We start from the raw sequence: 27,982 nt of genomic DNA on the forward strand, positions 1-27,982 counted from the left end.
ACGGCTCGTTTAGTTCGTTATGATATCTTCAAACTGTTTGTTTTCCTCCTCAGACTTTAAGCCATAATATAACGGATCTCTATCGTACATTCTCATCGTGTGTAAGCTGGTAGTTTTGCGCACTTTCAAGAATAGCTTGCTTTTGACAGTCATTAAGACAAGATTAGTTTCCGTTCACTTTATTAGCAACAGATCTTTGCGACAAAAGGGAGAGCTTTGCATTATTAAGAACGATTGATCATTGTGTTTGCTCACACAAAAGCCTTTTCTAAAGCGGTGTCATTAAACTCGATCGAAACACTGTCTGTCAATGAACCTATGTTAATTTTATTTGACTGTTAAGTTTGTTAGTTTGTGTAATGCTAAGATAACCTCGAGTTATATCCGTCTCTGCGTCCATAACTGCGAATTTACGGCCAGGGAAATACCTTTTCTTTTTATTACCTCGGGGAAAAATAGATAATGTTGTGTCAGTAAAATTTAAAACATTACGCACCTCACGCAACGATTTACAATGCAAATTTTAAAAATATTTAAGTACCTGCTTACACCATGTATTAAGCGTCAGTGATGTGCGAACGACTCCCGCTGACTTATTAATGATGATCTTTGCACGGTACTCAATCTTTTGAACATGCGTGGTAGTTAGCTAGCACTGCGAGTAAAAAATAACTCGCCCACCTGCTGACTTTGAATTAATTTTCTATTCGCGTTTCATAGCTATAGCATTCTGAAATACGCTTCGAAGCAAATATTTTTCTTTAAAATAAAAGCTTCATTGCTTGTACTCCATTAGTTTGAAGTGTTATGGAAAGGTGGAAATTGTTCAAGAACAAAAAAGAAAAAAAAAAGAAAATAAAAGAAAGGGTAGATGAATGTCTTTACCTGAAGAAACAAATAGTTCAAGTTTCAGAGCCATAATCGCCCAACTGTGTTCGCAATCGGAAACTAAGAAAACTAACGCAGTAATGATTTGTTTTCTCTCAAATGAAAATAAAGTCGTGTTTTTAATTAAATTGGAACCCGAAAACATTCAGGACTCCCGCGAAGCTCCAAAGGAGACTGTTGATAAAATAGGGAGGCCGGTAGCACTGAAGCACTTATTAGGCGCCTTGAAATTGTTACAAACATCTCGCCGAGTATAACCACAAGGAGATCGAGCAATATTGCAACAACAAAAAAATACTTTGGATTATTTCTAAAGTTTAGATATAACAAAATGAAGGAACAGGCTTTTTATGCTGCTACAACTCAGCACAGAAGTTGGGTTTAAACCGCATAAGAAAAGAAACCCGACTGGGGGGCCGCTTGTCGTTCATTCTCAGGAGTAATGTTTTGTGGATTTGTTTCTTGTTGCCAAGTCACTTTTCTTGGCGCCTTTGAGGTTGCCGATCTGAAAAATGATGGGAACCCTAACTGAGATAATCACAGCAAGGAAAACTTTTATTTTGAATTGTTAACTTGGAGACAAACTCATCCAAAAATCTGTTTGGTATATGTCATGAGTGAAATTGACGTAGAACTACGCCCTTAAAACGAGTTTCTGTTACCTAAAAGAGATTTTTGGGACAACTTCTGGTAAGCAACCTCGTGATCATTAGACAGGACTGCTTCCCCTCCCCCCATCGCGGGATAAATATTCTATATTTGGAGATGCCACGCAACTCATTGTACACTATTTCCAAGAAGTAGCTGCCTAGGAGATATAGGTAATCAGTAAAGAAGGACTTTAGACAAGATCTCACTTCCAACCATTTATTTATTTATTTTAGCTGCCCTGCAGTTTTACAACACATTACATTTTAAATTATAATTTATTTATTTATTGAATTATTAATTCTAAATTAATGTTATTCTTAAATAACAAGTTCTTTAAAATAATCTTTAAGCTTGATCCTCGATACTTTCATTTTTTACCAAGTAACGACAGTACTTACGTTTTAAAATTATTATTTGTCTTGACTAAGGTATCAATAACATGAAGCAAAAATAAATGTCTTACAGTAAATAACAGAAAAGTCGAAACGGGATTCGCACTTATTAAAGCATTAATAAATAGCGGCAGTAGATTTTGTTTGTGTTTTACCGTCCTCCATTCTCACCGAGTCTTGTCATTTTCTTCTTTACTACGATGACTTCTTTGATTACTTAATTAAGCCATTTTGTGTCAGGATGTCTTGAAATGGCTTATTTTAAACACTGGATTAAATGAAATTTAGGAAAGTTTGAGGAAAGTTTTTGAAATTTTCGCTGCAATTCGACAGAGAGTAAACGACGAAAGCACACGATTACCATGAAAGGTGCACACGAGAGCCGACCAATGCAAAAAGGTGTGTCGAAAATGCTGCACGAAATTAAGCGAGAGTACACGACAGTCGGCGAGGGTGCACGAGAGTCAACGAGAAGGCGCAAGAGAGTAGACGAAAGTACACACGAGTCGAAAATGATACAGGAGAGCAAACGAAGGTACTAAAGCGTCGAACAAAATGCATGATACTCGATGAGGTTACACTAGAGTAGAGAAAAGTAGACGAGTCGAAATTGTTGCACGGCAGTTAACGACCGCAATGCACACGCGAGTCAAAGTGATGCACGAGCACACGAGAGGTAGCGAGTGCCAACGAAATTGCGTTTGTGAGTCGATGGATACAAATGATCGCGAGATTGCTGGAGCGTAAACTATAGGGGATGAATGTACAATAATTTGGAGATCGACTTGCTGATTATCGTGCCTTAGACAAAGTGCTATGATGATATATAGAAACTGAAGTGAAAAAACAATGACTAAACAAACAGAAAGAAAAACAAATCGTATTTGAAAAATAAAATAAAATGAACAACAAGTTCTTTCTAGAGTCCCGTTTCTGTACATATGTTCTCTGTCGCCGTTAGGCAGCAATCTTTACACAGCGAAGAGCCACAACTTTGAGTGACATGCACTAGTTATACTAGAGCAGATGAACAGGCAACATTTTGGAAAACATCTTGAAATAAAAAAAGGAAAGATAATTATTTATCGCATTCAACTGACTCTATTGAAAGCTCAATTTTCACCATATTTACTCAATGATTATTGAATTGCTCGACCTAAAGTCGTGATCATTTAATACTTACGTTTTACACCATTTCTCCTTCAATGACAAGAGTATCACACTTAGGTGACGAATTCAAAAGCATTGTTTCTCACTTATTTAAAGATTTAAAATCACATTTATCTCACACGATAATTTTGGTAATGAAGTTGATTGAAGTTCACTGTGTTTACCAGGGTGTACACCCACTTTAAGGGTGCGACCTACAAGCTTTGTAGAATTTTATTCATTTTGATTTTCGCAAAATTGGAATTTAAATTGCTTTTTGAAATCCTTGGTGATTAAAAAATTGGTGATTAAAAAATTTGCTCATTTTAACTTTAAAAGTTTCTTATACTTTTATTTGACCAAAAAAAAAAATTGTATCCACGGTTAAAAAAACTTTATCGAGAACGCGTAGTTAAGTGCCATTGCCAAATGATTTTAGATTTTAGTTGAATCAATCACTTGACCTTTTACTGAAATATTTTTGAAATGTTCCACTTTTTACGGCTACCAGAACAAAAGCTTAGTCGTTTTAAACTCAGTTGACGTGCAAGTTGCTTTTAGATTGATTTTACTGGTCCTAAGTTAAAGGTGGAGTGGCTAGATTCGTTCTGACTGTGCTGTTGTAATATTCACCTTCACTGCAGGTTGTTTTCAACAAAATTCTTGTTCGATAGTGACGTTCCACATTCTTTATTACGCAGCTTTTAAAAATTGGTCGTTAAGGGACAGCCCTGCTTTGGAAGACCTGTTTTTTTCAAAGTTAATCATTACTTGAATTGAGGGATTTTCTGTGTAGCTTATGAAATCACTGTTGGATCGGAAACCAATAAAAAACATAGACAAACTTACAAAGGCTGTCAAAATTTCCACATGACTGAACTATGATTGGCGGAGATTGGCGGAGCCATGACTTAAAAAGATGTCACTAAAATTATATCTCTAGTCCGGACAAACTGATGTAAAAACAAACGATTAAAAAATGTAAAATATTCCTACATTTTGATAAAGCTTAAACGATTTATATGTAGTAATTAAAGAAATCTGAACATTTTCAGTTAACCACAACCATAACTATTTGGTCGTTTGTAATAAACATTTTAAAGTCGAGCACGCTTCCCGTCCGCGAGTAGACTAGGACTGAATTAAATAAAACATTAACCATTCATCTTAATATATTAATATAACTATAAATTACGAATAATTCTATTAGAAGTACATTTATATAATTTACTTTGCCTAAAATATTGCTGCCATTTTTTCTCTAATAAAATACTCTACTAATAATATCGTGCGTGCATATATATTTTCTTCAAGGCGTTAATTAGAGGTGAATGTTATAAAATAAATCGTATATAATTCAATCATCTCAAACTGGAAAATCGAGAAAACGAATAACTTTGTGATGCAAAATACATATTTTAGGCGTGTGGCCTTCTCTGGAAACCTCCAAAAACAACCTACCATTTGTACAGGTAGCCTTTCGTTACGAAAGAACTTATAAAGCAAAAACTTTGTCAAGTAGTTACACCTCCTTCATTTTGAAGATAAATAAGGCATATTAACAATATCCTATACCTATGCACTGAACAATAAATTTACCCTATCTAGCGAAGATATTTTTCAGGCGATATCAAACCTGTTTCTTTCGTAACTCAATTTTTTCATTATCGCCTGAATCAAAATATACGTCCCCAATTTTCCATTCACTCATTTGATATTCTCCCATTCATACCAGATCAAAATTCCGAATATTCCAACCAAATAAAACTGCTGGTTCCCCACCGTGCTCATCTGAGACAAAGGTAAAGTCACGTAACTCGCTGCGCCCGGTTCCTCAAGTTTCCGCCCAGCGGGCTAAACCCCGGTTTACCAACTCTCTGTTTATCAAGATTGTCTGAAAAGTTAAACAAGATTCACTCAGATAACTTTATCGGTGAATGCATTACTCAAAGTGAAAAATTTAATGATTGATCAGCTTGCCATGAGTCAGTTAGTAGTGAGTGAGTCTGTCAGTCTGTCTGTCTGTCTGTCAGTCTGTCTGTCTGCCAGTCTGTCTGTCTGTCAGTCAGTCTGTCTGTCAGTCTGTCTGTGTGTGTGTCTGTCTGTGTGTCTGTCTGTCGGTGTGTGTGTGTGTGTCTGTCTGTCTGTCTGTCTGTCTGTCTGTGTGTCTGTATTTCTGTCTGTAAATCTGGTTGTGGGTCTGTCTATCAGTTTGTATGTCTGTTTTTATGTCATTCGCTTTTATGTCACTTCGATCTATCATTTATCTGATCAGAAATTGGGTCGTGTTGACTTGAAATTGATATAATAAATAATTTGCTCGCTACAATGGAGAAAGGTGTATTCTGCTTAAAAATTGTACCCATAACCTTTCCTCCATTTTTAAAGTGTCTTGCATTTTGGAAGAGCAATTGACTGAAACATAAGCTATGTTTTGGAGAAACTGAGACGGCAGAAATTGACAAAAAAAACCAGAAAAACAAACAGGCAGTTAAAGAATGAAAACAAAAAACAAAGGGATACGTCAGAGATACAGTATGATACAACGGTTATTTTGGCGCACTCAGGTTCTAGTTTCTAAAGTTATCTTTGGACTCCTGCAAGTAATTGAAATCTTACTTCTCCTCAAATTTCATTTAATTATCTTGTTAAAAATGGTTTTCAGAATAAATCAGGTCGTCAGCTAGAGGAGGTTATCTTGTTTTGACACCAAATTCTCCCAACTAAATTGTAAGGGAATGCGAATTAGCTCTAAGGGAAAGTTAGTCATCAGATCACCCTTAAGTGTGTACCTGCTGTCCTTGCACAAGGTACAGTTCCAAGCATGGCAAACCGCTTCTGTGACCAACAACACGGGCAGTTAACACAGCATTCATTGTTAAATCCTCCAGAACTGCACTGGCCACGCTTGAAAACGTGTCTCCTGAAACAGGTTATAAGTTGGTCAGTACATGATAAACCTGTACAATACGGGCAAAAAAATAGTAAACAAGCAAAAAATAATCCTTTCACTCCCATGACTTAAGTAGCAAATTCTCCCAGCTGCCGGTCAAAGATTTCTATCATTGAAGGTCTGGAATTTAAGCGTTAGATCGATCAATTTTCTCCACTTGATAAATTTCCTTTATCTCATCACCATTCTGCTTGAAATGGTGTTGATATTTTTAGGGATAGTGCTGGAATTATGTTTCATTGACTTCTACCGACAACCCATGAACACCACTAACCTTGAAGAGGGATCACGTTTGCAAGGTAGCATTCGATAGCTTGAAAAGGCAGCGTCAGAAAATCAGCCCTGAAAATTAATCAACAGCATTAACAAGTGGGAAATTTCTCATGTTCACAAATCTGTTCGTAAAGAGTTCACTGACAAAGGACGTGATTTAAAAAAGCAAAATGTTCTCTTTTTTGAAGGGTTAGAGTCGTTAATTAGCAAAATACAAAATAAAGATAATATTAATAACAGTAATAATAGTAATAATAATAATAATAATAATAATAAATAATTATAACATGTGGAGGCAGTGTGGCCGAGTGGTTAGAGTGTCGGACTTGTAATCCGCCGGTCCCGGGTTCGAGTCCCACCCTGACCACTGGATCTGTTTCACGGGAGCCCCGAGTTCAGATCCTTGGCCACGCTTGTAAATAGCCAACTGGTTTGCCTCCGGCCGGTTGGGGTTCTTAATGATGTTCTTATTGATGTTATGTTCAATTTAGACCATTTGTTTCATTTGTTTGCAAGGACCACAATGGAAACTACTGGTTCACCAGTAATTGTGTAATCCTAAAAAAAGACTTTTTTTTTTATTTTTTTATTTATAACATGAAAACCATCCTCTAAGATAGAAGAAAGACAAACACTTCACTAAAACTGATTAATGAATTCTACACATCTACTGAAACAGTTAAATTTTCAAGGGCAGTAATCCATCGACCATTATCCACAAGCTCAAAATCGATGTGCACAGATTTTTACGTGTTAGCAAAATCTTCTAATAAAGTTAAAAAAAAATTAATGAAATGGAATAAAAGCAAAACATTCAAAGAATACTGATCATCAAAATAAAACCTTGGCGTTTTTTAATTCATTTATTTTATTTCAATTTTTCTTTCTTTTTTCGTAATGTAATGTAGTTCGTGTGATATTTTGAAGTGTTGCTATCATGCCACAATAAAAAAAAGTTAAACCTAGGGTAAAGGCTGACCAGACAAACAAGACAATAAATACTAAATAAAAGTTAAAAAAAGCATTACAAAAGGTTTACCACAGCATTGTCTTGAGATCACCCACGAATAGACCGGACTCTAGAAAGGCTGGACTGTCAACAAAACATTCCTACCCCGTCCCTCCCCTCCCCCAGCCCCCTAAGTCAATGGTTTAAAACCTATGACGTCATACATACGTCAGAAAGTGAAGTGTAAATGGTCCTCAACAGAGTACCGTCACGTTATTTTTAGTCTTATAAGAGTGGACAAATATATACATCCTTCTTCAACAAAACATGTTGTATTGGTTGAGATTGAGCTTCTGCTTTCATGCCGGGGCGACAATTCTTCCGCATCAACTACTATCAAATGAGCAATTGACAGTGTTACCTCGCACTGGTCAATTGTCTCTAAGAGTCTAAATTCCGTTGTGAAGCCTTTTTTTAGCCAAAGATGTGTTTTCGCTAATAAACCGGAAGAAAGTCGGCAGTTTGGGGAGCAAAAAGCAAAACTAAAAAAAACCGCCCCCATCGTACCTTCAACTCTCGGATTTCAATAACAAGTACGTGCTTCAGCAAGCCTACGTCAAAATATTGGGCTTTCAAATAAGAAAAGTTTCGTTCTCTCTTTGACTTCCGAGTTGTTCTCTATCCATCACGATATGACACTTCATTTATTTATGTTGCAGCTAAGTGATTTGAAATTCAAAATGCTTCTTGTATTGTCTCTTTACTTTGGTACTGAAAGCATTTTTCTTATCATAAACTTAACATATGTTTACTTTTAGGTATCAAAATATATATATATGTTTCTTCCCGCTCTTTTCGATTTTCACTTTAAATTATTTTGGACTAATTATTCGTTTGACATATACAAATAAAAGTTGAAATAACGTTAAAGCTCTCTTTAATTTCTGCTCTACCATCGATTCTTTATTTTCCTACATTTAAATTGTGACTATAATATTTGGTAGAAGAAGCCATCATGTAAAAGCCCTGTAGTTTCTCATGGGCTTCCTCGCCTTTTTTAGTCTTATTTTTTTACACTAACAATTTGATAATTTAATTTATGGCAAAAGAAACAAAGCATAGAACATTAAATTGTCGGAAAATCTTCACTATTATCCATAAAGTTCTTTTAGGATTAAAAATGAGCTATTTACAAGGCAAAAACAATTTAGAAAGTTAAAACCAAACATTTTCGACACTGGATAAACATCAGGATAAATAAGCACACTCCGAAAAATGGTTAAGAGCTTATGCTATTTTATTTCTTCTCGCTGGTCAACATAGGGTTTGAGAGTGTGAAAAGTATAATATTCCACACTTTACATGAATATATTTGTCTAGTGTTCACTGATTTTGACAACCATTCGAACCCGAACAAACTTCGCAGATTAGTTAAGGAAACATTTCTTTTATACTACCATGCTAGATGTTGCACCAGCTTTTGACGTCCACTATCGGAAAGTCATTCTCCGAATATCATATCATAGGTATCCTAGCAGGCTATTTCTGAGAATTTATGTTACTCAGTTTAACGAAAAATCCCCTAGCTGATAATTATCTTCATTCTCATTAGCAATTTGCTTGACGGCATGTCAACATCCAGAGAAGAATTCACTTGCTGATCATACGTGAACTATCGATTTTATTGATCGTGGAAGAACTGAATCATCTTTCGCAACAATGTTCATGTTTCTGCCTATTTTTTTTAATTAAAAGAAGGCTCTCCGCGCAGTTTACACGTAGGCGATTACATCAAGACGATAGTGCACAGAGCACGAATAGTTAATTCTCAAAAAAAGAAAAAAAATGCGTAATTATCCGCCGGCTTTGCCAAACGATATCATCGAGAAGAACTGGTGTTTTAAAATAGTATGAAGTGGGAGTCATTAACCAGAAGCATCTAAACCACCTGTCATACATAATAAATGGATTCTAGGAAAAAGAAAAACGTCAACGAAACCCATACCAAGGCTATTTTCGCTGTTGAAATGCGTTTCTGTCTAATGACTACGAAGCAACTAACAGCGAAACGATTTGGAAGGAAGCGAATCGTTAGGGAAGAAGTACAACTTCGAGATGTTGTTCCGGCACACGAGGAATTTTTTAAAATAAATCACCATAGATGAAAGCCAGTATATCTCCGATGTAAATAAAAACCCTACCTACTTTAAAACTCGTGACCACAGAGCAAGGGGGTGTGTGTTTTAGCAACGCGCGCACAGGCGAATGACTTATTCAGAACCAAATTGTGGAAGGCGTGGGAAATATCATTATAACTATCTTTCCTTTACGAAACGCCGCAACAAAAACAAAATTCAAACTTTCTATGGACACAGAAGTATTTACAGCTTTCAAGTAAACCAAACGGAGGGAAAAAAGCCTCAGAAACTAGAATCACAAGTCTTCATGAAGTCGAGGGTTGAACAACATGGAAATAGCAAGAGCCGTTTATGTTAAAGTGGAAAAGGAGCCTTATTTACTTTTTCCTTCCAAGCATACAGGTTTCAAATACAGTGCCTAAAAAAGAGTTGGCTAAGTTTTGTAAAGAAAGATACAAATATTGATATCTGAGTTTTATCAAGCCTACTTTAATCGGAATGAAGTGACAAAACATGGGGTGTTAAATTAGCCCTTTACGCACAATACTCATGTTTCAATTATATAAATATTATGTAGAGAGTAGTTTGCTTCGTGTTTTCCGAAGAGAAATGTATAATAAATTTCTTGAAAAGATTAAGGTTTCGGCTTGGCAAAAGTTTGAACCAAAATTAATGACTGACCATTGCCTGGCTGAGATATGCAACTTAGTAAACAGAATCGCTTGCTCACCTCAATTGTCGAAGGCTCGACGCAACAATCCTCCCATATCCTCCATAATCCAAATATTTAACCTCCACTTCGTCTGGATTACCAGTTGGCCCAAGAACCTGCGCCCTGTACCAGCCGTTATAGGTGTATGCTGGCGCTGCACAGCACGAGCCCACCACAATAGGTTGTGGTAGAGGAAGAATCAAAGGTGCTGTTCCCTGCCCGAAGCATTGCAACATGTTCTGGTGAAGGTCTTGAAGCTGTCTTTGCATGAATTCGTCATGTAACTGCACGAAAAAGTGACCGGCATCAGCCACGCTTGTCACCACCACATCGAAGTTAGCAACGCTCGGAAGCATAGCTTGAACGAAAGGTACGGCCTGTACAGGCATGGCAGCGGTCACCATGGGCTGAACGTGTACAGCGTTTGCTGTACCGTTTACAGCTGAGTTGAGCCTCGTCAAGGGTACGCAGGGAAACTTTTCATGAATAGAATCCAGTGCACTTTGAATCTGTGCGGCGTTTCCTGTAACTGAGATGATTCGATGCGTGGAAACTTCGCCTGGCGACTGTGGAATCAGTCGAATTTTCGCTCCGGATTTTTCGGAGATCACTCGTACGTTTTTGCCTTTTCGTCCTATCAGTCTACCGCACAAAATCTGGGGGAATTCTATCTCCCACACGTCTTTGTCGCCGTTGTTTGAGCTTTTTCGCGATCTTGCATTTTCTTCGCCGAGAGGTGGAGTGCCATTGTTGAAACCTTCCGTAAAACTCAAAAGAGTGCTACTGTCGACGCTTCCCTCGCTCGCTGATTCTTCTCCGCCTGACGATTCTTTGAATTCCGAACCCGTCGACGGCTTTGTTTCCACTCCGGAATCTTGTTGTGTACTTTCTGTTGTGCTTGGCTGTTTTTCCAGCCGGTAACGGTGCAATTCTGAGGCTTCCGTATCTACATTAAACTCACTAACTTCGCTGTTCTCGCTCGATGCACCCTTCTGTTTGCCCCGAATTATTTTCCCCTTGTCCTCGCTGTTTACATCTGGTTTTTCTTCAAGCTGCTCGAGTTCTTCTGCCTCCTTGTTCTTCTTTTTTAACCATAGAAAACTTACGATGATAGTGATAGCGGCTGGTAGAACAAGGGATACAAACAGTTTGGTAGAAAACTGCATATCGGCCAACCTAAGGACAAAGTATTGAAATAAACTTAGCAAAAACACAAAATGAAACGAACGGATGGGAACAGTTGACCGCTAAATTTCGTAAGCTGAAACCCCCCTTACGAACACAGAAACCCGCTTTCAGAAACATTACAATCTATTTTGACTTTTTCTCCAAAACTTTAAAACTTAACGACCTTTTGGAAGGCAAAGAAGATGCGTCCTGTTTTAAAGGGACGTGAAAATTTGCATTGGGCGTTCGGTAACTACTAATTATCAACCTAGGCCTTGCAAATATAGTTGTTTTACCAAAAAAGTGTTTCACCAAACACTCGAATCTAAACAAAGAAATGATTCTTTGCGTTTCTAGCCTGGTTTCGGTCAAGATTTCCGCAGTGAGCGTTAATCTCACAGCCCACGAAAAACTACGACACAGCTTATGAAACCCGGGTCTTCCGACAACATGAATGCACGGGCAATGCGTGATATAAAATTACCTTGGTACGTTTTTATCGAGAAGAACTTGTATGAGCGTAGCCACAGGAACTTCTTAGGTCATTCATGTAATGTGTACGCAAATACTTTCTGGAATTATTGTTGCAAAATCGTTTCCGCAACAAGAAAATATCCTCGGTTTCGATGGAAAGTCCGCTTCTGTGACATGCGCACTAAACCTGGGTTAAGCTCTTACCTAGACACTAGTAGATGCCTTAAGATGGGAGTGAAAGAGAGTTGGAGTTGCCTCTAGTTCAATATACACTGCCTGTCCAACGATTAAATCTGGCTGTAACTCTAAAATCTTTCAAGGGCACTGCCTAAGTGCTGGACGACTCGAATTGAGCAAAATGTCTGCACAATTCTATTATAAGAACTGCTGAATGTTCTATGTCGTTTATGGGGCCCACACTTGAAGGTGGAATAAGAGTAATGAGTTCAACAGCGACTGCAAATGTCTAGTACAATAAATCAACTGAACTGTCACCACTTAACCAGGGGATAAGCCGACACTACTGTAGCTCTCTTTCCCACGAGATACTGGAGACATTTTACATTCACGTGCAGGTTTAACTACTGCCTTGAGTTTTAACCTCAAGTTCTGTGAAAAACACCAAAGAAATAATGTGGTACTGGAGCTTTCTTTGTGTGTTTTGGCGACATGGTTCACGGTTTTTTTTTTTTTTTTCTTCCTTTTTTTTTTTTTTTTTGTACCGTAGGTGGTTTAAATCCATCCTGGCGAAAAAAGTATATAATTGCTAGTGTTTGGATTAATTGTTTTAGGTACCACACGTTTCGATCGCTTTATTTTTCCTTTCCTTTTTTCCAAGTGTATCCAAATAAACTGGCACATAAGCCACTCTCTTCAGTTGTTTGTTGTCCACAATCAGCGCTCAAAGCCTGAGGAAATAGCAGCTGCAAAAGCGGTTCGATCCGGAGAGAGCTGCATGAGTGTTGAGTTGTTGTTTGTTTTTTTTTTTTACTTTCAATGCTCAGGCTAGACGAGGACTTAAGTTAACAAGCGTTCGCTTCTTGAAATTAGCGACGTAAATAACAAAGTTTGAGTTAAAGCTGCTCTTATACTTCGCAAGAAGGTTAATTTAAGATAGAGTTCATATACCTAATGGGAAAGAGGACAAGTATATTGCAAAAGTGGTCGAAATAGCACAGCTCAACAAATTGCGTTTACCAGATAAACACAATTCTCAGAAAGTACTTTTCATTCATAACAAGACTGGCGAGGAGACAAGCGCACCATTAAAACAAATTATTCTAAAAAATATTTTTTGACGAGACTTTGGCCATTACTGTGTAGTGTTGTTACGCACTTTCCTATTCCCAACTGTTTACCTTTACTGCAATGTAATTTGACTTTCAAATGATAAATATGTGTCTTGTGCATTTTAACTGTACCTCGAATGCATCGTATTTCGTTCTAGCCCAGCGGGCACTTCACGTAGAGGAGCCATTTTCTGCGCGCGTTTATTCCGGTTCCGTGGCCACGATGCACGCTTACCCATTATCAGTTAAGACCCGTCCTTGACAAAACGTTGAAGGTCAAAAAAAATGCTCTCTGAAAGACGGACTTGTTTCTTTAACTTCAGATGTGCAACTGTTCCGTCGATAGAATGATTGGGAGAATAACAACTTTGTATGCGCAAAGCTAAAACCGGGCATGCTATTTTGATCTGAGCAGGTGGATTTATGTGACGAGCTTAAGGGCTGGACAACAAGGCTGCAATTAGGCTTTCAAGAAATGCGTGAGCACGGCAAGTTTCAAATCAGTTCCACGTCCTAAAACTTGTGTGTGGGAATTAATTTGGCTGATTTTACCTCTATAGAAACCCATTTGGCCATCTCAATTTCGCAACGTCTTTTTAAGAAAATTATGTTGACAAAATTTCAAAGCCGCTTCCCATGCACCGTTGCACTATCATGTAACGTCGAGTCGCAGTCTCCTTACAAATGGAATCTACGGTACACTTGTTCAGCACGAATCTACCTAAAAACCAACATATGTCAACTACATATGAACACCAGCGCATCGTAAGTAACGTTTCTCAAGCTACAAATCCTAACTTGATTGTTACCGAGGGTGGATTAATTAAGACGGGGGAGACACTCACGCACACCTACAAGAAATGTAGGAGTAGCAAATGCAAAGTATCAAAATCAAAAGACCACAGCATTGATTTCATTGTGAACACGAATTTCTCGGACATTTTTACTTTTGAACTTAACATCATGAAGACTCCTTTCCTTTGCTCAAAGTATAAAATCCGACAATCTTAGCGTGAAACAAAGTAGGAGTAACTTTACCTCCAGGGAAAGAGGTTACACTTTGTTGTTGACCGGTTAGATATTGCTGTCTCGAAGGATATAGTTTTTTATCCTGTTGGTCTAGACTTGAAGATCATTTTTCACCGTGGGTCTTACATTGGGTGACGTTTGTTCACATTTTAGAAATGAGGTGTGGAAATGGGTAAGTTCTTTAGCAGAAAGAAATGCTTTTGCTATCATTCCTCTCTAAGAAATTTGGTTCCTAAATTGAAGGCATTGGCAAAACGTTCCTCCAAAAAAATTGCTAAGTGCTTAAGGCAGTCTTGCCAAAGTCCCCCGAAAAGTTGTAAATTAAACTCTAAATACCCTCCTAGGAGAGTTAATAAAAACACCTGTACTTTACTACTGCACTGGTTCAGTTTTAGAAGGACCTAGAATGGGGTTAATGTTCTAAGAGACATACCCCACACTCTCACTCTATGTTGTTCCACCTTGATGGAGTTAGTCCATCCCCGGTTTTTCCCCTTGACAGGTTGCCATGACACACAATTTACATATGTCAAATAAGACCCCCTTGATCAAAGGAGTTATTGATATACTACTAACGTATCATGCCCAGATGACACATCACTATGAGTAATTTTCTTAGGCTTTGAAATATGTCAACCTATATGCACCCAATTAAACGGCGCTTTTACAACAAGTAATAAACGCCACTTTCAAAAGCCTGTCCACCTATACAATGCCGACTGTAAAGAGGTTTTACGAAACTAGAACGGTGCTCTAAAGAATCTTGCTATGGCAAAAATTAGGGCCAACTTCAACTACCGGCTCACGATTGGAAGGTCGACAAAAACCGTTATGTAAGCACAGTTACTTGTGGCAGAGATTACTGTAATCAATTTTGTGAAATAAAACATGAATTTCGTGAATCGCCCTTGCACTTTCTTCCTCGCTGTTACTTGTTCGATGATTCTCACAGTATCGCATGTGGGTTTAAAAGCTACATTTTCTATCTACCTGGATTTGCGGAGATGAGTCTTTGACAAAACTTCTTCCTCGACATCCATCGAAACGGCGCTCGCATTCCGGTAAATTCACTCAAAAACATTACCCGCTAGCGATATTACACTGGAACAAAACCGTCACAAAATAACATCCCGTTATTGTTCCTCTTTTGTATTGAGGGTAATTGAAACGGGAAGAAAGGAAAGACAGGAAGTTTTTAAAAGGGAAGGGAGGGAGTTTGTCGGCATAAAGAGCAGAAACTTTCCCTTTAAGATACTGACCTTATAAAAGTCCTCAAGGAATAGACAATTGGCTATGAGATACGTGTTCTGTTTGGTGAATTACGCGGAACAGTCATATACTGTTTTTGACATTCACCTACACCATCCATCACTCGATGTACCTTGACGGCTCCAGTGAGTGGAACTCCAACTTCCTTAGCTATCACTAAGACATCCCGTTTATTTAGTCTACTTCCCACAGCAAATTAACTCATCAAAAAAATCGCGTTCACTTTTAAGCTGAATTCTTACGTTGGGAAAGTACGCTCTTTTGGGTAAAGTTTCGTTGACATTTTTTCCTGTTTTAGCGATTTTATTACAGTAACTTTCAGTTATCGAACGTAGAAAGATATTGCGGAGAAGGGAAAATACTCATAGTTAGAGGTTGCATAAAACTTCCTTCTCAGTGATGGTTTCGATGAATTTTTATTTCAACGAAATGCGACATCTTAACATCTCAAAATGAAAGAACTAAAATTAGGCAGGGTTGAAATATTAGATTTTTTTAAAACAACAGTTCCAATTTCCTCAGTCGTTACCACGGGAAAACCACGGCTAATATCTTGGTTTCAACCTCAGGAAACCAATCTCTCGGATTTAATTTGATCAAGTCGGTTTTAAGGCCGTAATGATGTAACGTAGCAGACTAAAAACATTTTCCATCTTAATTTCCACGTGACAGACAGAAACTCTAGTACCCACGCCTTTCATAACACGACACAATGGTTTCATGCTCCTTTGTTAGCAACGCTTTAAGCCGTGATAACATGAGTGCAGCACGAAAAGATCTGGCGTACGTGAGGATCAGAAAAAGAAACTTATGCCCACGCTTCAAATAACTTGACACTGTTGAGTCATACTCTGTTGATAGAAACACTTCTTGTCGTCTTTACAGCTAGTTTCCATACGAACTACATTTTTACCAAACAAGGAAAAAAATTCTGTAGAAAAACGTTACTAGAAAATGCAGAAAGGGGTAAAAAAGAGAATTCTGGGTCGACCTTTCACTTTCAGGAATAAGTAACAGAATGGGACGCATGAGAAACACGGAAGAAGAAATTACTGTACAACGAGAAATTGTATCATGTTGCTGACACTGTTTTAATAGGGAAGTTACTGAAAGTAACGAAAAACGTTGAAAAACACGAGAGAACAAAAACAAAACCTCTATAACAACAATGGGAGAATGAAAAGAAATTTCGACAAGGTTTATCCGTCGGAAATCTGTTCGTGAAAACAACTTGGCATATTTCAAGAAGTGGTACGGAAAACATGCGAGAAAAAACTTTCGTAAAAAGCTTGCGAGTTTTGACAGGCCGAAACGGTGTAACTGAAAACACAGCCGTTCGCACGGAGAAAAAACCTTTTTTGGTACGTGTTGTTTCGTCTTTATCATTTGCGGGGTAAAGTAGCCTCGCTCCCTACATGTGCTTTCAGTTGTGGTTCAATTGGTATTGACGTCTAACCTACATCTGAGAAACCCGAGTCACAGTGTGATCCACTGATGTCTTTTACTAAATTCTTTAAAGCTTCACTTCATGCATTTTACTTTCAGAACAGTTTCCTCAGTTGTAACTTATTATCCACAGGACAAATGTGATATATTTTCATAAATTACTTGCGAGAACATTTCGATCTATGCAGTTTTCTTTGTCATTGTTTGCATTGTTTGCATTGTTTTCTTTGTCATTTCCTCCTACGTCAGTTTTCTGTTTTTTTTTTTTGTTTTTTTTTTAGGACTATCGGGTGTGTAGTCTGCTCTCTAACTTTTTCAGACCACATTAACGTCACCTTTTCAACACAAGCCAAAAGACTTTTAAAAATAGTGCTTGTCTGCGGGCCTCTTAAATCTTCTCCGTACTTTATCGCCCTTTTCCGGTTTGATTTTGTGTTCTGTTCCACTTTGGCTTATTTGTACTCGGCTCTTTCAAGCGTTTACTGTACGAGACTTTTTACTGTACAAAAAACAACGTTACGTGTCCGGAAGAATTCCACTCAAACTACTGCGGTTGGTTTCACCAGGTGAATACCCTCTCAATCTTTGACCGCAGCGAGGACGCGTTTCGTTGGTTCTTGCGTTTAGTGCCTTAACTAACGCCACTTATGTTCCTTCAATAACCCTGTAAGCCCCTGAAGGTTCTGGTCGACACACTTCTCAAACGCGAAAACTACAGGGACACATTGCGTTGATTCATTCCTGCGATTAGCACCGTTATTACTGCCACTTAAATGTTCTTTAGATAACCATGTAAGATGTTGTGGGTTCTGGTAGGCACGCGTCTGAAACGCGATAACCAACAAATATTTGAAGACGTATTGCGTTCAACATTAGTTCATTCCTACGATTAACGCCGCAACTACTGCCGCTTAAATGTTACTGAAATAAACCTGTAAAAACCTTGTGGGCTCTGAAACGCTACCGCTAACAAATTTACGACCGAGAAATGACAGTTACAACGATTAATCCTAGAAAAATTGTTTGAACGCAGAGTAATCGCACACTGACGACCACCTTCCTCTGCCTACGAAGATGAAGCGAACCCGCAATAAGTTAATAAACACAAGTAAAGCGACCCAAGCTATCTCCCAAGCGCTTTTAAATACGCGAGGTCTAGTGGCTGCCTTCTCCCTCCCTACCTAGAAAATCTCGTTTCCTCTTCGCACTCAGAGGGTCATCATTTAAAAAAAAAAAAAAATAATAATAATAATAATAAACAATACTTTTTTTCTCTCTCTCTCTCTCTCTCTGTTGCCTTTCCCAGGCGTGAAAGCATAAGCATGGAAGAAAAAAGGACGTAAAACGACCATTACGGTACTTATGTTTATCTGAGAACTGCCACAGTAAAATTTGTAGCTTACTTTACAGTCCGCTGGTGCTTATATCATTTGTATAATTACAATGTGTAACCGTTTCTTTGAATATATTCTCAACTGAAAATACTATTCTGAGAGTTGTCTTCATCGACATCACTATCATCACTTTAACTTATTTAATTTGCTTCATTACTTGGTGTCAGACGTTCTGAATGACTAATCATATTGTTATCATGCAACATTGTTGTTGTATTCATCTTACAAGATTCAAGCGGAAATATTTATGAGCATCATTCCTTTGAATGGTCGCAGAAACGTGAAATTTCTTTCTCCGCTTTGTGCAAAGTGTTTTATTAGAAAACGACCGATACTCCATGAAACTTATTCTTAAGAAAGGACGGAGAAATTAAACAGGAGGTCGAAATCCGCTAGCCATCTTTATTTGAAGAGTTCATTTGCATCATAACTGACACGAGCCAATACATGTGCCAATAAAGAAAAGCTTAACAAAATTGCCACGCCGTCGGATTGTCAAGTACACCGTCCACTTTCGCAGCTGGAGTTTATAAGGAAAGACATATCTTCGTCCTCCCAACTAACGCCTTCGATTGGTGACAGATATAAAGATTCTTGTTTAGCATCTGTGTTACGATGTGTCCATGTTTTAATAACCGAGTTTTCGTGCCGGAAGTTAATGTCCATTAGACTATCCCAATACATGCAGCAACTACTGCAAAATTACTTTAGAACTTGAGATTGCTCGCAAACTGGGCGAACGCTAGGTTAGTTCTACAGTTACAAGTAAGCGGACGTGTGTAAATTTACGGATATAACGAGTAGTAGAGATAAAACCGTATAGCCGCGAGTATTGGAACTGTCATAAACAACATTATTTGCTTCCGCTACTTCGTTCGTTAGACGGAAAGTAAAACTGTCGTTCAATTCTCTCTAAATTTCTCTCACTTAACTTAACTTTACCTTAAGAACGTGTACAGAAAGTCCTCCTCTAAACAATACCACTGCAGTTGCCATTTAACAGTCGGATAATGCCCCGACTTCTATAGACGATTTAAGAATTCTCTAGATTTTAAAAAGGCTTTGACGGGTGCCATTGTTTGCAGCTGGAATGATTCGAAACAAGGAAGTTGAGTCATCTTAGTGACAGAAACCTCTGATAAGTTCCTCGATATGATGTCTTGTTCTAGATTTTCCTGCTACGCGAGGTCAGTTTACAAAGTGTATTATAAACGCATTAGATAAACATTTAAACTATTCCTAGAGGGGAAGTTCTACCTGCATCTTAACAGTATCAAGCTGTTTTTTCAGTTTTTAATATCGTGACAATTAAAAGGAAGATCTCTAAAAATAACTTACAAACAAAAAATCTTCTAAGACAAAGAAACACCGCTGAAAAAGTCGATTTGCGAAATTTTAGCGATAAGCTAAAAATTCCTAAGTGTCAAAAAAACTCTTAATCAATTTTAACCCGGACTTCACCCACCGACCTATTATTGTTTTCCCAAGCTGTTTAAGGCCAATTTAATTCGTCTCAAACGCCATGCTACAACGATTTTATTCCTTATATAGTTGTTAAGGCATCACAAGACATGTTGTATAAGATTTACTGAAACCTACCTCACACTTCGGCTTATTCCGGCTTCAAAGTCCCTAAACGCAGTGCTGTAACACGCGTTGTGTAATCACTCGTAACAGTAGCGGAACTGAAGCATCTTTTGTCCGTAAATAATCTAAAAATAGATTACATTTCCGTCAGTACCACACAACATGCATGTTTAGCGTGAATAACTATACATTCTAACCACCAAATAAATGAGGCGTATCATTTTATTATTTTCAGTAAGAACGTATAGGGTGAGTGTACTCGCGCGGAACACTCGAGTTATTTTCTCGGCTTCTTAACGTTCCGCGCGCGTACGCAAGGTTTTGCCACAGTTTCAAGTACTTCTACCATAGACGATTTCGCCGCACTTTGTATAAGTTGAACATAAGCAAGTTTATATGGTCTGTGAACAATGAAACTCTTTACGCTGAATTGATAGCTTCCGGAAAGGTATCCGATAGCAAAGTGCTTTTGTTTTAATATACTCTTTTGGAATACTACGTGCGCAACCTAAAATGTTGGCTGTGTAGACAACTTGTCAAAACGTAGTAAAAAAAAAAAAAATTTACCGGGCGTTAACTCAAGCCAAAAGCAGGATGCTTGCATGTTAATACTAGATTTAAATTGTGACACTGCATAATAGTTATAACTAAAAATAATGATTTGAAGAAAATTCTTCAACAGAGACGTGAAATTGGCTGATTCAAAGAAAACCACCAATGGCATACTAAATAGGCAGTTTGACGCATTTTCGTATTTGTTTTACGCACGATGTTGGGGTAAAACCATTTTCTCGGAAATTGTTTAAGGAAGTCCTTGAGAAAGCATAAATCGTATGAATGACTGAAATAAGAAAGTCTATTTAAGTCAATTGACACTAGTAAAAAAACTTAAACTGTGATTCTAGACCTGCATTTTAAAATGTTTCTTGCTTGGTGGGCTGTTCGTAAACCAATAGAAACTCGTATCAGCCAATTACTGCCTCAAAATAGAAGTGTAGACCAATTCCACTTTTTCTTTCTCAATTTGACATTCAAGTTTCTCTTCTTTTAGAAATTAACAGTTTTAAATCAAAGTTTGGGTCAGCAAATGGAATGTTTAAGAAAAGAGCTTTTACAGATCTTTGCGGTGGAAAGTGAAGTGCAGGAAAAATCCAAAAACGTTTTCAATCCATTAAATAGAAGACAGGTTGGAGCAGAACAGAGGGTTCAAGCTGAAAGTAAACCCCAGAAAAGGTCATGTGTTCCTGTGCTAGCTACTGTGATCAAAATGTCACTTAGCTCTGAAAATTTTGTGTTTAATCTCGCAATGTCTTCTGAATTAATGATTTCCTTTTTTCCTCCTCAATTTTATCCTTGATGTTGCAAGGAAGAATTCCATTTTGTTTGCTTGTGAGACTACCTCTCTCCACCCCAGGAGTCTAAGCTAGATGGCTGTTGTTTCAGTGTTGAGTACCTGGGTTTGGACTGTTTGAATTTATGTGCAGGGGGAGGGGGGAGGGGGAGGGGGGAGGGTGGGGTTGAAAAAAAAAAATGAGAACTCTGATGATTCAATCAACAAACTTAACTGACATACAACACTAATAGTTTGTGAATCAAAACCCCAAAACCACAGTGGGGAGGGGTCAGTGCTCACATCATTGCACCATCTCTGCTCCCAAGGGATTTGCATTTTTGGTTAATTTTTATTGCACTTCACTTACTTCTTTCCAATTTATAGAAAATTAGTTCAATGCAGGGCTCCACATTTATTTAACAAGGAAATCCATGCCAGCATAAAAGGTGATTAAAGTCTAAATTCTCCAGGTCCCCTCCCACTACCTCCCCCACCAACTATAGTTAGGTTATTCCTCTACGAGTTTCCAACTCAAGATAAAAGAAGCTATTCACATTCAAAGAGAACAACCTTCTTTGAATCAACAATTACATCATGTAAATCTAAAGCTATCCCTATAATTTTCACATTGTCACGTTTTTTGTTGTTACTAGCTTAATTAGCATGTACTTATATATTCAACTTGTAACGCTTTGTTAATCAACTGATGACAGAGGTTTCTGTCAAAACATGTCTTTTAAACTCAAAAGTTTTTTCGTTTTCTTTAATGTAAAGGGTTAAATATCAAAAGAAACTGTACCTTCACTCTGTAACGGGTTTCCTCCTGATTCAAATCTTTTTAGTCCAGCAAGGTTTTCCACTGTGTATTGGAGACTTTAATCTTTCTCTGAAAAATTCATGGCAAATGTTTATGTTAGATAAGATTATTTGATGTTCATTCCCTGTTTACCTTACTTAAAGGGGTAAAATTTGTATGAAAGGGCAGAGTTAAACTTGAAATAAGAATTAAGTTACTGTACAGCAAACTCTAGTCGCAATTAAATTGCTTTTTGATACAGCAGTGGAGGATTCCTCCAACAATAATCACAACTTCCTTTGAAAAATGACTGAGATAGTACACACACTCTCATTGGTTCACTTGATAGTTGTCTTTAGGCGAGAGTGTGTTGTGATAATTTGGTTGTTCAAAACATGATCAACCTAACCCAGGATTAGCGTAAATTTTTAATTCAGTTTAATGGCTTTGTAAAGGTATTTTTCTTTCTTTCTTTTTTTTTCCCTCTTAGTGTCAAGTCATGCTGAGATAAAACCCAACAAACTTAAGCACCTATACAAGTTCTTCTACACAACAAATAAAAGCCATGGTTGATGTAACCCCCTTTTGAACAACCTGGCCCAAGAGCATGATATTTTTGATAAATATGTTATAAAGGCAAAAAGATGAGTTTTACTCCTTTTTTATAGCCATTGGAAAAATTATGGGACGGGAAGGGGGTCACTCCAAACCTTTGACAGCATCTTGGGTTTGGCTTTGGTTTGTAGAACTGTCTTTGATTCTCCCCTCTCCCTTGCCTACCCCTCCTGATGTTTAGATGGGGCTACCTAGACACTGTAAAAGTCCTCATGCCCAAATATTATTTCTCTTATTTATATGGAGTATTTTAAAGCAAAAATATTTTATTTCTAATTTGTTGAGCAAAACTATTTATCAGGATAAAAAACCTAAATCAAAGAGTCACTGTATTGCTAATAAAGGCATCAAGCTAGCAATGTAGAAAAAATTTCATCTGTGTAGATCTTATATACGACGCAATGAGCTGTAAGGTAAAATTTTATATTATTTAAGAAAATATATTTCTAGAGGTGGGTGTAAATAGGTGTCATAGGGATATTCTAATAATGCCATTTTAGTTGAACAGCAAAGAAATTTGGGAGCATGAAGAAAGTTTAAACTTTATCAGCCATTCTGTGGTCAAAGTAAATTGTTTGCATCTCGCATTTTTTTTTCTCTAGTATTTCTAATCTCTAATTGCATAACAGTCTAAGTTTCTTAACTTGAAATCTCTTCTCGAGGTGGTCGGTGGAAAGTCGAATTACACTTTGACAATGACCTCCTTGTGATACTTATAGGGCTGTAGTGCAATTTCAAGTAAGACAGAAAGTTTCTCAAGTAAAATCTCTCCTGTAAACCTGAATCAATATCCCGAATCAGCTGGAATAGTATATTAGTTAGCTTTAAAAAACTGCGGTTTGTTATTGTATACAAGATGCAAACCTTGTAAACATGGCAACTCCTCGTCTTCAAAAACAGTTGTGCAGTTCTATACATTATTTGCATTTTCACATACATAAATGCTGGTTAACTGTTGTGCTAGACATGACGAGTGACTACATCATTGCAGATAACTTATAACTAAGAGTAGGTAATTGAAGGCATGTCTCTTTTCTGATCTTTTCTTAAGCTCAGTAAGTGTCTGCTTTAGGATTCTTTTATGTGACAAACAACTTGAAGCTTCTCTAAATATATTTATGTCAAGTAAATTGTTAACAATTTGAACCTACTGTTGTAAGCCATAGCATCTGCTCCAAAACATTGATACTTTCAGCCTTTGGAGGCTTTTTTGATTATTTTTTTGATAGATAGCCTTAGATAATACATTAGTTGATGTACGTCAATCTTCAAAAGTTCTCTTAGGGGTAATAGTCAGCCAATAGGTTTGACCAGTGCAATGATGGGGGAGTGCCACATGTTCACTGGCTAGCTGAGATCTGTATGAAGAACAGGGAGATATCTAAAAGCAAGACAATAATGGCTGACTAATTCCCTACAGCAGAAGTAGATCACTGGTCTGCTATAAAGTATGTTCACTGCTAACATATATATCTCTATAGTGATACTTCCCTTTGTGAGTAAGGTATGCTATGTTTTGTTTTGTCTTTTGTTCTGCTCAAGACAGGAAGACTCTGTCTGACTTTTAGTCACCTCACATTACCATGAGAAAAGCCTAAGGAGATTACAATTTCCTGCTTTGTTTGCCCAATATCTTCCTGTCCAACTGTCATTTATTTCTGCCAATCAAAATGTGGTATGCATCATAATACATGAAAATGTTATTGAAAGTTGGTATATAATTATCTTAAACAGGTTTATACATTAATTTCACTGTGTATTAAGTCATATTGTCAACATTTAAACCAAGAAAAGGTGTAATATGCTATTTTCCCTTGTTAAAACTCAGCTTTTCAAGATCTCTTTGATTGAAAAAGTCTTGTGAAATGAGATGAAATTTTAAAGTCTTACTTCTTCATTTCACAAGTACATGTACATACTAGCCTTCACAATGAATTTTTTAATCAGCAGTAACAACAGGAAGGACTTCCAACAATCAACATTAATGGTATTAATAAATGAAAAATAGTCTTGCTATCATGAGAACTGAATTATTCACCATAATTTCTTAGGAAAAACTCTAAAAAGCCATCCAATATGTGCATCAGTGCTTCAATAACACCATTCAACTTCGATCCTCAATATCTAGCAGAACCCACTCAACTCTTTTATCAAATATTTTTATTTCATGATATTAACAAGATGTCGAACTTGTGTTTATGTTAAGAAAAAAAAACAAAACAATAGCAGGGTTAAGCTGTTAGTTTCAATCGAACTGACTTCAAAAACGATTACGAAGCAGGGTTTCTTTTCAATTTCCATTTCTGCTTATTATAGACTTGCAATCAGCTGATTTCTCAAAAAAAAACAAACAAAAAAAAAAGAAGGTATTTGAAGACGGTAAGCTCTTGGTAAAACGCGTTAATATTCAAAAACGTATTACGAAATGTTTTGAATTTATTTATAGACTACTACAGGAAGTCGTAAATCCCAACCACTGTATTAGCTAAGTTTACGAAGCTCAAGGTTTAGACATTTTACCGGAATTCCGCTGGTCTGTTATTATCTGACACTTTTGAATATGTACCTTGTAATATCCCATGAGAAATCTCTCTGACCTTTGCAAGTTATTTTGTTATTTTTGGCTTTTGACGAATTTTTAGTGCGCATTTTCCAAGTAATTTAAATCAATGTAAATAAAAGCACGCCGTTCTGAAGTGATTCAGTGGCATTTCGAGTTCTCTTACGATCGAAGTGCGGCTGACTTACATTCTTTTGGTGAACTACGAACTACACACATCGATCTCTGAACTTACTTGACAATTCTTCGCTGTTTCTCTCCCCAGAAGGCCTTCTACCGTCGGTTAAAAAAACCACAACAATCCCTTGAATCAGCGATCAATGAGAAAATTTCGCTCGGGTATATAATCAAAGTTTGAATTTGCCGGTTAACTGCTCAAAAACTACGAAGCTGTCACACGATCGAGTACCACAACACAAGATAACTCTCTCTCTCGCGCGCGAGTGAAAATTGTTGGGATTCCTCCCATCAAGGCTTCGATCTCGCAATAAAGAACATCCTTTCTCGAAACCTACAACGCCTTCTAGTAAAATTCTGTCAAATTTCATTCATGGTTGAGTATACAGCAGAGTTTTTTGTGCCCACGTGCAACTCCCACGCGAGAATTTATCCCATAATCCTTAAGGCGCGAGTCTACCTCCCACGCGCAAATATGGCGAATAGATTCTTCACTCTCACTTGTATCACTAACGGTTATATCCTCCCATAAAGCATGAAACAGACACAAAAAATCGGAGCAGAAAACAGAGTTGAAAGGATAGCTTCATCGCCAGACAGAACCATTTAGTAAACTTGCTGAGGCATCGCAGAAATTTGAATAGCTTCTATTACAACCCAGTTCGTTTCTGTTTTTGGCGCTGTATTTCTGATTAATCGTGCGAGCAGGCTAATGGCAATTACGGCTTGGTTTTTATTCTTTCCCTTCTGTGGGAAAATAGTGGCTTAGATATTAATACACCCAACTCATTATTGTCGTAAATCATTTAAATAGGTTATATTTCAGTCGCACGAAAAAAATGTCTATTTAAGATAGTTATTCCGGCCATACATGAATCTATTTTTCAAAAACATCCACCTTGGCCTTCTGAACGCCGACTCTGGAAAAACGACCTCAAATGCAGCCTACATATCCCCCCAACTGACTAGTGTGTTGCTGAGTTCGACTTAAAAATCTTTTTAACAATATCTTGTTTTTCTTCTGCTGTTAGCCGCTTGATCGGGATGTGACGGCTGTCGTTCGATTTTTCTTCCGCTTTCCTTGTAAAAATACGGAAATCCTCTCTAGCTATGGAACTGATCTATGAATGCACACGTGCTAATGTATAATTTCATTGATTGTTAAGTGATGTTTAAATTATGACTCAGTGCATTACGTTGCTTGGTGAACAGCGACTTCGATTCACTACTTGTCCTGTTTGAGTGAATTTCTAAGCCGAATCGCTTTTCTCAAAACGCGCTATTTCACCGCGATTCACATTATCTTCAACCTTATCCAAGGAACCTATTATATCAGTCAAATCTCCAACTGACATTCAAATGGCTGCTACCGAGAGGTGGTTAAAAGACTGTCCCACGCTCGTGCGCCCCAAATCTCAGCCCACAAGGTTTTTTGTTTTTTTCTCGCTTCGTTTCGCCGTTTTACGTGTCAGTACAACCGGTGCCTCAAGGCTTTTTCAACAACTCGCAAACTGCATCTGCATCGGCTCTATACCACCTCATGTGGCAATTTCTGATCACCCTTTTTCTTAGCGTTTAAGTTGGAAAACTGATAAAAGAAAAATAATTCCTCATGGAACATCCTACATATTTTAATCTGCTCTTTTCGCTTACAAATGAAATTGGAAAAACCTGAATAGCGCAGAAGGCGAAAATAGCGATCCGTTGATTATCTGAATTGTGTTCGGCTCGTGTTATGGCAACGATATTTTTCAAAACAGCTACAAATGAGGGGCTCAATTAATTTTTTTGGTCAACAGGACTTGAAATACCGACTGTCGACTCGTAACCTGCCACTATCGTTTTTACTCACATCTATTTGACACTGTATGTAAAATGCTTTCAGACCGACATGATTAATCTGCTTTCGATTGCGATTGCGTAATCATTTTGTGGACGACCTATATTTGACCCGACCGCTTACAGTTCGAATTTAGATCTTGATAACCTTCAGGGACACCGGCCATTTTGATCTTCACTGACTGACTATAACAGCTCTTCAAGCTGACAAATGGTATTTTGCCGAGTTCAAAAACAAACTCAGATTCAAGTCCCTAAAGCCATCAGCGAGAAAATAAAAAACCGTTAAACTCGTTTAAAACTGAACTAACCGCGTTGTTTGCGGTTTGCGATTAGAAATTTATTTTTAAAAACTACTAGTCTAAGAGTAATTAGCGATAAATTTGCCTTAAAAGTCCTATTTTGGTTTAAGAATTAACACAAATAATAGTGCCAAAAAATTATGACAATGATTTGAATTAGAACAAAAAAATTTATGTTAAGTCGACTACAGTTCCTTGATTGCCGGTCGTTGTAGTGGATCATGCAGTAGTATGCGACCTTTGATTTTGCTAATTTCTTAGCCTATATATCTGAACTTCCTGTTTCTTTACTATTGCAGATCAAATAATGTGATATTGTTCTCGGCAGGCAGCCGATTCGCTTGCTGCAACCCATGAAAAATCTAGCTTACCTTGTGTAGACGCTGAACCTTCGCCGTTCAGCTACTGACTCTGCTGAACTTCGAAAACTTGTGATAAAAAGTGCTTCATGTCATAGAATAAAAGGTATGTGGGTTTGCCAGTGAGGCGTGTGTGGAACTGTCATATAGATGTTTGTGTTTTAAGATACTTGAGTTTTTAATCACATCTTGCATGATCTTGGCTCGTTTTAAAATAATCCCACCACGATGAGTCAGTGCT

The 27,982-nt window shown here is 37.5% G+C and overlaps 1 protein-coding gene across 5 annotated transcripts; it reads right to left on the bottom strand.

Annotated features, from left to right (window-relative positions):
* Positions 1-1,739: 1,739 nt before the first annotated feature.
* LOC111332405 (A-kinase anchor protein 1, mitochondrial) lies at positions 1,740-27,923 on the bottom strand. 5 transcript variants are annotated; one of them, XM_088743270.1, is made up of 8 exons: positions 25,300-25,648; positions 24,087-24,162; positions 21,893-21,979; positions 19,773-19,885; positions 10,124-11,281; positions 6,308-6,375; positions 5,873-6,003; positions 1,740-4,974 (listed from the first exon to the last, which is right to left on the bottom strand). In XM_088743270.1, exons 5-8 carry the CDS (start codon positions 11,269-11,271, stop codon positions 4,915-4,917), a joined length of 1,407 nt encoding a protein of 468 aa, XP_088599396.1. In that variant the 5' UTR covers positions 11,272-11,281; positions 19,773-19,885; positions 21,893-21,979; positions 24,087-24,162; positions 25,300-25,648; the 3' UTR covers positions 1,740-4,914. The 5 variants fall into 5 exon arrangements, with proteins under 5 accessions (XP_088599396.1, XP_088599397.1, XP_022793463.1 ...); XM_088743271.1 differs by lacking the exons at positions 24,087-24,162; positions 25,300-25,648 and adding an exon at positions 27,754-27,923; XM_022937728.2 differs by lacking the exon at positions 24,087-24,162 and having other exon boundaries at positions 25,300-25,657.
* Between the last annotated feature and the right edge of the window lie 59 nt (positions 27,924-27,982).

The sequence above is a fragment of the Stylophora pistillata genome, chromosome 13, assembly GCF_964205215.1.
Source record: "Stylophora pistillata chromosome 13, jaStyPist1.2, whole genome shotgun sequence".
Taxonomy (NCBI): Eukaryota; Metazoa; Cnidaria; class Anthozoa; order Scleractinia; family Pocilloporidae; genus Stylophora; species Stylophora pistillata.

Coding starts and splice junctions, on each gene's coding strand:
- LOC111332405 (XM_022937726.2), bottom strand. CDS start 15,104: ATGGATGTCGAGGAAGAAGTTTTGTCAAAGACTCATCTCCGCAAATCC. Junction 11,282..15,054: donor ACTCATCTCCGCAAATCCAG/GTAGATAGAAAA, acceptor CTTTGTCCTTAG/GTTGGCCGATATGCAGTTTT. Junction 6,004..6,307: donor AAACGTGATCCCTCTTCAAG/GTTAGTGGTGTT, acceptor AACCTGTTTCAG/GAGACACGTTTTCAAGCGTG.